At 41.8% G+C, this 9,989-nt stretch overlaps 1 protein-coding gene across 1 annotated transcript in view; it reads right to left on the reverse strand.

Annotated features, from left to right (window-relative positions):
• Nucleotides 1–7,924, reverse strand: part of LOC117477806 (tenascin) — a 54,709-nt gene extending 46,785 nt beyond the window's left edge. The window contains exons 1-4 of the mRNA XM_034124555.1: nucleotides 7,775–7,924; nucleotides 6,699–6,756; nucleotides 6,339–6,557; nucleotides 1,949–3,316 (exon numbers count right to left, since the gene is read on the reverse strand). Coding sequence (XP_033980446.1) covers nucleotides 1,949–3,316; nucleotides 6,339–6,557; nucleotides 6,699–6,756; nucleotides 7,775–7,924 — 1,795 coding nt within the window. The remainder of the gene's footprint in view (nucleotides 1–1,948; nucleotides 3,317–6,338; nucleotides 6,558–6,698; nucleotides 6,757–7,774) is intronic.
• Between the last annotated feature and the right edge of the window lie 2,065 nt (nucleotides 7,925–9,989).

Below are 9,989 nucleotides of genomic sequence, written 5' to 3' on the forward strand. Positions count from 1 at the left end.
GTAGTGGAGTAGAAGTGTAGAAGTTTAGAGTGGAAGTACTCAGGAAAGTACAGGTTATATGTAACTCACATTTCAACACTGATCTTTAAACCAACACTTTCTCAAGGCATGAAACACTTCTGTGCAGTTTGCTTGAATTCTGTTATTTTTGCACAAATGTGCCTTTAAAACAGGTGGATGGAAATATAAAATGTCCCTCTTGTGGGGCTGAGATTTTGGGACTTCCCTCCCTTTGATCCAATCAGAGGTCGCGGTTACATTTGGGAAAACACTTAACACTCTATGGGCAGCAGATCTGGAACCTGCTCTTAATGAAACAGTTCCGTCACTGGAGCCACTGCAGCCAGCTCCAGAGAAACAAACTACTGCACTCCCGTAGCCTTGGCAACAACAAGGACCGAGACACAAACAACAACAAAACAGCAACAGGCCTCACTCACACCACTCACATTATGATGCATCAAATGATCGAAGTGAAAGGAAATTTGTTCAATACAATAAAGACGTTACGAGGGCTTGGACCAGAATGTGCAGAAATAATGAGATCATTGATGGAAACAAATTAAAACAATCACCATGACGATTTTACAACAGTTCCAAGCATGTATCCACAATGGGGGAAAAGTACTTTTTTTCTTTGACTGTATCGTACCTTTTTTCTCCACTACTTTTACTGAATTAATTACTCAAGTATTAAGTTGCTTTGCAAATTCAGACATTTAAATCAACTCTTAATTATCATATATTATATTTATCCAGCATTATAAAATTCCATTTATATCAGCTCAACCTTGACTAGCTGCTTTTAAACTGATAAACACAGAGAAAAAACTGGGAACACAGGGATTTTAGCCTCTGCTGACCATTGACATGCACAAAAACCTATAGAACACACTACAGGAAAGCATTATGGCCTATTTAATATGGATGCATGAAGTTTGGGGAGGTTGAAAAACAGGGTTGGGAACTGCTGAACTACATCATCCTCTCAGGAATAACCACATGTCTCTTCTGTCTTCTGCCTTTGAATAATTCACTTTGGATTGAAGACAAATTGTTTCCAGAGAACATCTATCAAAATTGGTCCATATTCCCTTGATTATAAAACAAATGATTTAAAGCATTTTATTGCCAGAATGTTGCTCATGACAAACAGGTCCAATATGGATTAATTTCCTTGCCACTTGTGTGTGTGTGTGTGTGTGTGTGTGTGTGTGTGTGTGTGTGTGTGTGTGTGTGTGTGTGTGTGTGTGTGTGTGTGTGTGTGTGTGTGTGTGTGTGTGTGTGTGTGTGTGTGTGTGTGTGTGTGTGGAGACAGGTGTTAACGTAACCAGTTCAAATAATAGCTACATGTAAATACAGCCTTGATACTAGATGCATTTACAATATATAAGGTGTATAAAGAGGGCTTAAACAGTAAAATGCATATTAATATTTGATCCAAATGCGGGAAACAATGGTTATACAAACAACACATTAATTCCAGGTGTAAATGGAGACTCCCTCTAATACCCCTTTTCCATTGAAGCAGTGCCAGGGCTGGTTCGGAACCAGTTTTTCTGTATTTCTACTGCAGTGGCACCAGCTATCAGCCTCAAAAATGTTTTCCCATTTGGAACCAGAAATCTGCTGGGCTGGAACCCAGAGCCATGCACTCTGATCCGGATAAGAGGTTTAAATTGGAGAAGTCTTTCATCAATTTAATTTGGTTTCTTAAGTTTAAGAAAAACATGAGCACAGCTCCTACGCAGTCTGCCATTGTTCAAAAGTAAATGATGTAATGCACAGCAAACTGGTTTCGCAGTTGGTTCAACCTGCCAACCAACTGCGAAGCAAGCTAGCACCAGCCCAGAACTAGAACGGAACTCACTCCAGTGGAAAAGGGGTGTAAATGACACAGTTCTTTAGTCTCAATTAGTGATTCTAAAATGTGTTGGCTCTGACTCACCAGTATCACAGTTGGGTCCAGTCATGCCGTCTTCACACTGGCTACAGTCCGGCCCTTTGAACCCTCGGCGGCAGACACACTTCCCTTTGACGCAGCGCCCCTTGCTGTTGCAGTTACCGGGGCAACCTTTGGCGCCGCAGTCCTGCCCGGCGAAGCCCACCTCGCAGACACACTTCCCGTTGACGCACTTCCCGCGGTTGCTGCAGTTATTGGGACAAGCTTTTTCAGAGCAGTCCGATCCGGTGAAACCGTCATCGCAGACGCACTGTCCGGTAACGCAGCGCCCCCTACTGTTGCAGTTTCCCGGGCAGGACACCTGCGAGCAGTCTTCTCCGGTGAAACCGCTTTCGCACTCACACCTTCCGTCCGCGCACTTGCCGCGATCGGTACAGTCGTTCGGGCAAGTTATTTCGAGGCAGTCCGGGCCGCCAAATCCTTCATCGCAGACGCACTCTCCGTTGACACAGCGCCCCCTATTGTTGCAGTTTCCAGGACAGGACTCGTCCGAGCAGCTGGGACCGGTGAATCCGTTTTCGCACTCACATTGACCGTTCACACACCTCCCGCGGTTGTTGCAGTTATCAGGACATGATCTTTTGGAACAATCTGGTCCGGTGAACCCGGGGTTACACACACACTGTCCGTTCACGCAGCGCCCCTTGTTGTTGCAGTTTCCTGGGCATGAGTTCTCAGAGCAGTCCGCACCGGTGAACCCGCTGTCACACACACATTTACCGTTCACACACCGACCTCGGTCACTGCAGTTGTCCGGACAAGCCCTCTGGGAGCAGTCCGGGCCGGTAAACCCAGGTTTGCACAGACACTGTCCGTTGACGCAGCGGCCCTTGTTGTTGCAGTTTCCGGGACAGGATTGGTCCGAGCAGCTGGGACCGGAGAAGCCTTCACTGCACACACACTTGCCGTTCACACACTGGCCCTGGTTGTTGCAGTTGCCCGGACAGGAGTTCTCAGAGCAGTCGGGGCCGGTGAAGCCAGGGTCGCACACACACTGTCCGTTGACGCAGCGGCCCTTGTTGTTGCAGTTTCCGGGACAGGATTGGTCCGAGCAGCTGGGACCGGAGAAGCCTTCACTGCACACACACTTGCCGTTCACACACTGGCCCTGGTTGTTGCAGTTGCCCGGACAGGAGTTCTCAGAGCAGTCGGGGCCGGTGAAGCCAGGGTCGCACACACACTGTCCGTTGGCGCACCGGCCTTTGTCGTTGCAGTTTCCGGGACAGTCGGACTCGCTGCAGTCCGGTCCGCTGAAGCCAGGGAAGCAGACACACTTCCCGTCCACACAGCGACCCTGATCACTGCACTCGTTGGGACACTCGTCCGTCTCCGTTTTAATGGAGCAGCCTGCACCTGAAGCAGAGAGGGACATACAAATGAAATAAACAACGGAAATCACATACAGATGCCTCCAACTACTAAAAGGATTTTTAAATGCTAGCCTTCTTAGTTTTGGCAATACTCTTTTGTAATTGGACACTGTCCTGCTTTACTCTGTATTTACTACCCACATACTTTTATGAAAGTGTACTGCTGCTACGTAAGAAAAACAAAAACGCATCAGAATCTTGGTATAACGTTAAAAGTGTATTGATTTTCAGAAGGTTTTCTTGTTATGACAAAAACTGTTTTAAGTTATAATGAGATAAGTCTTTCTCAGGCAGGGGTGCAAAAAGTAAGTAAGTCCTATTATAATGTAAAAAAACATTATGTCTTATAACACTAAAGCTACAGTTTAACATTTTACCGCCATAGACACTTATCTTTTGTTTCAGCAGCAAATAGATGTGGCTGTGTATTGTTCAGTCAGATGTAGATGGAAGAGTAAATGCCAAATATGTCAGTTTTTTGTGTGTGTGAAATGTTGTCATTTGTGGCCAAAACTATTGTCTAATCAGGAGACCTATGCTGTGCACCTGTGTCCACTTCTCATATATGTTGTTGAGACTTCTTCCATTGTGCAAGTCTTTTTTTGTGTGTTTTTTGCATGAAATAACATATCTATTACATCTGCAACACACTGTCAAACATGTCTTGAATTATTCAGAACAGAGTCCTCTTCCTTCTCAGTATTTGATGGTGGGAGGTGGAGGCCTAATCCTCCGTCATTAGAGTGTAACGTGGCCTGGCTTTGACTAATTAGAGGAGGGGAGCTGCTCTGGACTGGGAGGAGATGGAGACTGAGATCACACTGGGCAGAGAGCAGAGGACACACACACACACACACACACACACACACACACTGACACACACAAACACCGACACACACACAATTAGCTCATGCTTTGAGCTTTGCCAGTTTCTAATGGGCTCAGTCTTGAGGTCAGCTCCACTTTACCAAGGAACTTGGTGACGAACTGAATATAAAATTGTCCAAGATGGTTAAACTGTGACGGATCTAATAAGTACAAATACTCAAGTGCTGTTCTTGCTGTCACTAAATATGGAGGTAAAGGTACTTTATATTTCCACCCCACAAATGTTAGAAATGAAATAGAGCTATTTTGACATTTGATGATATTGATTCCACTGTAGCTGTTTTTCATATTTACCTCCAAGGAAGTTATGTTTGTGTTTATTGATTTTCATGAAACCTGTTGGAAGAGTGTAGCCTGCGGGCCAAGGCAGAACCTCTTACATTTTGAGACCATTACAGGGCGGATACACAAATGATTAAACTTTGTCAACATTTGAGAAGGGATATTTAGATCTTTTAGTTGATCATTGAATATTTTGTTGTTGGATTCAATGATGGTTTCAGTTTATTTCGTGCAAGTAGGGTTGAGTTGAGTTCAACTCATTATTAAATTAGGTTTCATTTATTTGTTCAGTGTAATAATATCTGGTATGAATCTGGAATCATTGGGGCACACGTCATGATGGAAGCTGTTTCATCTTTTTTTTAGGCTTGTTTTTTACGTGTTAACCTATTCTGGTAAGGTCACCATAACATAAAGAAAAAAGATGGAACAAACGGTATGAATGTGTAACTCTGCTCTATATGCTCAGAAAAGTTAACATCTTTAAAACTATTTTAATGCATGATAAATTGTCAACCGTCGGCTGCAGAAGGGGTGTGTGTGTGAGTGTGTGTGTGAGTGTGTGTTGCATAACGAGTCAGTGGAACAGGAGGAGCAGCTACAGGCAGAAACAGTGAAGTAATATGAACTCATGCGATTGGCCAAAACAAAGACATGTGCAGGGCAAATTGTGACTGAATGTGACGAGGAGTTGGAGCAGGGAGAGATGAAAGCTGGGAAATATATAGACTGTGAACTGTGAGTCAGACTTTTATATGTTCAGTATGAGTCAGACCCTACATCTGCTGATTTATGGTTTAACAGTTGTTATTCTGAGGAAACACTTTAAAGTATAATGATACAATACATTTGAAAGGGGCAGTCCAGAATCATTGAACTTTTTGTTCATTTCATTAATAACCTTCCTGCATACAAATCCTTAGTGCATTTCATCACATTACCAGCTACTTGATTATGGTTTTGTAACATTTCACTTTTATTTTAGCGCCACCTTAAGGCCAAACTTGTAACTTGCACAAAAATAAATCAAATGTAGCAGAATATCTTTATGAAGTGACTGACCAACTCTTCTTGGAATGCACTTTCAATTAACAAAGACAATGATATGAATTATTATAGGAACACTGGTTGAAACAATGAGGCCTTTTGTTTTTAAACTGATTATAGCCACTTTTGTTGCTTATTAAGTCATGAATATACATATATATATATATATATATATAATACGTAAAGTTAAATAGAAACAGAGCAGTGCAGTAATTACGTATTCTTTGTTGGCCAACCAAGAAGTAACGTAAGTGCTCCCTTGACAAAAAATAAATAGAGTACTTTGATTGGATTTCGGGAAAAACACAAGTTCATGCTTACACGTTTTGTTCAGCAGGATAATATCCACATATTAACACTGATTTATGATTTTGAAGCGTAAATGCAATCGCCAGAATCAAAAAGGTAACGTTAGGCCATAAACAAACTGCATCACGGTCACATGACTTCACCGCTGCTAAGCTAATAGCGGCTAATGTTCAGCGTGATTGGGTTTTGTAGTCTCATTAAGCCACTTGTTAGCAACCGCTGTTGCGACACATAGTAGCTTCAGACATTCACCAGTGGGGTATTTACTGATGTATTTATGTGGTTGTACACAATATTAAAAATATCTTCAGCTAGTGTTAACCACAGACCTTATTTCAGGCATCTAACCAAAAACAAGTTAACATTTTTTTTACTTCAAGACAAGGGAACCTGAAGTGGTGAAATGCTTGCTCATTTCCTGTTTTGGGACGTATTCCTGCACCACTCTGTAGGTCAAAGTAACAGCCACCTGGTCATACCTTTGCTCTCTTTGGAGGTGCAGCAGCCCCCCTCAGGTCCTCCACACTTCTCCCTGAGGGACGACACCTCCCTCTCCAGCCTCTCCAGACGCTCTCGCAGGGCAGCAAAGTCCGCCTCACAACCACAAGACCCGGATCCCGACCCAAAACCTGACGGAACCAGTTTGATCTTATGGGTCAGAACCAGAGAGGAACCGGCAGTCAGGTCTATTTCTTTACCTGAGAGAGGAACAGGTTGGATTAAAACTGGGAGAAGGTTGAAACTGAACTTTGAGATTAGCAATGATGAAGTCGTAAGAAAGTGACATTGGTTGAGGATATTTTTCATTAGATAAACAGTACTGCTCTGCAGGGTTTTACCTCCCTCGCTGGCATCAGATGAATCTCCCTGAGTGACGCAGCCCTCGGAGATCACCACCTGTAACAAAGATTACATGAACGATCAGCTGTTTCTTTGTGTTAGGTTTGCAACATCCTACTTATGGGGCTAAATTAAATATCAAAGGTTGGGTTCAAGCCCAGCTCCAGCAGTCAACTTTTCAATGTTTCCTTGGGCAAGATACTTGACCCCAAAAAACTCACGATGTGCGTGAATGTTAGTCTCCCTGAGTAAGTGACACCTTAAATGGCAGGATTGGCAGCCCTCTGTGTATGTGTGTGAATGGGTGAAAGACTGAAAAATGCTATATAAATGCAGTCCATTTCCCATTTACTACAAACGGACCAATATTTGACAATGCATTTAATTATGAAGTGAGGTCAATGACGTTAGTTAGTAGAGCCAGTATGCATCAGGATGAACAGAGAATTATAGGAACTGGATAAAGTTGTGACACAACCAACCATCCTCATTCAGTAAACTCAGGTATATTTTTCCATGGATTATATACCAAAAATCAGGGACATGCCCAGGAGGCCAAAGGGCCCGTGGGGCTATATGTCAGAGTTTCAAAGTGTTTACCATCACTAATAAATATTTTGTATGTGATCCGAAGCGTTAAAGCACTACATCCTGAAACCTGATTGAGAATCAGAATAATTTATGTCAAGGGATTTCATTTTTAGTTCCAATTAAGAAATCAAATCACAAGCAATAAAAAGAGAAAATAAAATGATTATACATTTAAATAAACAGAAGAAGTTAAATTCCCAAACCGATCAAATTCAATTAAATACAAATAAAATGTATGAACACAAAAAGTGAAAGCAAATTTCAACATAATATATATTTTGATGTCAAAGATCTGAATATGTCTTTCTGTGTCTTTGGATGATGATATAATTGAAGTTCAGGAAACTTCTCTAAATGCATCTCTTGCCATGAGAAGCAGGTTCTGTAAAGCCTGGACTAATGTGGATATAAACGGTCACAACATAAAGATGGATATTATCTCTTGAATGTGTCAATCAAACCAAAAACATGTCAATCAACTGACCTTGAAGGAGTCCTGCTTGTTGTCCCTCGGAATCCATTGATCTCTGACCTGTAGCTCACGGGGGGGCGATGGGGTCAGGAGGGTGGGAGCAGCCGGGGGGAGGAGTAGGAGGCAGAGGAGTAGGAGGAGGGAGGGGATGAAGGAAAACATGGCTGGGGTCAGGAAAACCTCCCTCAGGGTGAATTAGAGGAAAGGTTCCGGACTGTTCTGAAGCAGTTTGTTAATCTGTAGCTCTGGAGGTGAAAGAGATCTCTGTCAGCTGCTGTCACTTCAGTCAGATCCAAAGAGCTGAGGACATTCAGCGGACACTTTCCCTCTGTACTCTCTCCCTCTGGAACAAAGAAAGAAACACACATTTAATCCACCGTACATTTCCAATCCCTTTTGGTCACAATTAGCACAAATGGGGCCATTAGCTGTTCACAGGCTTCACTGTCACTGTCGCGTGTCGGCCAGTAAAACCACAACGGAAAAAGTAACTTGTTCTGAATGAGTGATCTGTTAGAATGCAGCCAGTTGCTGATGGATCACGCAGCAGACTATTAGTCACACTGTTATATGTTAATTTATTTAATGGATTAAGTATTTCCACGAAATGGATGCTAATGTCTCACTGTTTTTAGTTACTTTACTTGTTGACTGTGATTTCTGAATCTCAAATAGTTAAAATAAGTTCATTAATACATCTTAATTCCCTTATAGTCAACATTTGTTAATCTTTTATTGTAAAAACTTTGAGGTCACTAAGAAATAATGGAGCTATTTTATATGAAAAGGCTTAATTTATTACACCAGGTCTACTGCTCATGTTACTCTAACCCTAACCCTAATCCTTACCCACACTAATACTGTTCAATGCAATGTTAATACGTGGAGGCGTGTGGTGCAGTGGATATAACGTTGGTGTTCGGATCAAGGGAGCACAGGTTCAAACCCCACTGCAGTGAGCATGTCGTTGTGTCCCTGGGCAAGACACTTCACCCCAAATTGCTCCTGTGGGGATTGCCCACAGTGTTGAGTATGTAAGTCGCTTTGGATAAAAGCGTCTAATAAGTGACATGTAATGTAATGTAATACAATAATCTGTTTTTTATTTTTGAAAAGTTATTCCATTGTAAAACATAAGAATATTTAAAAAAAAAAAAAAGCAGCTACAGTAACATGTGCAAACAAATTAAGCAAACAGGGGATTGCCAAAAACTGCAGTCCCTCAAATGACCACTTGAGGCTGTGGGAGATCCCCAATGGAGGGAAAAGATAAAGATGGTTTCCCCCTACATTTCTTCAACCTTTTAGAGATACGGCTGATACTTGCACATTAGTTTCCTTTATGGATCAGTATCAAAGTCCTGCCAGTAACGTTACTATATTATCAACTTATTATCAATGATAGCTAACTTTACAATGTTGTGATATGACCGACGTTAGCTAACATTAATTGTAGCTAACGCCGGTCACTCACCAAGACAGCTGCCCTGTTCTCCACTGATTCTCCTCACACCACAGCTCCATTTCTCTCCGATGGCCGTTATTTCTTCTAATCCTTGGCTGCTCCTGGTCTCTTGGACGCCTAGCAGGCTCATAATTATAAGGTTGTGGTCCGTCATATGCATACGAATATGCATTTTCCAACCTCTTCTGTGTCAAAACTAGCATTGTGAACCATGTTTATTCATACATTTTTATGCGGAAGTAAAAATGTCTTACAAAAACGACACCAGATGTCACTGTAGTGTATATTTCTGTATATTATTTTTGAAAATCTAGTGTATACATCAATTTCCTACACATTTGTTCACTGGGGTCTCTTACCTGCAAGTTGCTCTTTAACTAACTTTATTTAGCATTTTAGCATGATTGCACCAAACACTGAACAGCTGTGGTTGGAGGTAGAGTGTGGTGGGTATTTGGACAAATTGAAATGTTGGACTGATGGCTATAATAAAAGTCAAAGATGTAGTAAGGTTTTGACAATTGACCCTGAGAGGAAGATGAATCTCTAATGACGTTCCATAAACAAATTAGAGATACAATTATAAATATGAACTCCATGGTGGTGAGGAAATGTCCCATGATTCTGGGAACTACTGATGTCTGCACTATTCTGTGCCAATACATTCAGTATATTTTGAGATGTTTGTGAGAGACAATTGGACAATTCTAAAAAAAAGGATAAAGCAAAAAAAGAGGCAATTAAAACATTTAAATATCAACA

The sequence above is a fragment of the Trematomus bernacchii genome, unplaced genomic scaffold (assembly GCF_902827165.1).
Source record: "Trematomus bernacchii unplaced genomic scaffold, fTreBer1.1, whole genome shotgun sequence".
NCBI lineage: Eukaryota > Metazoa > Chordata > Actinopteri > Perciformes > Nototheniidae > Trematomus > Trematomus bernacchii.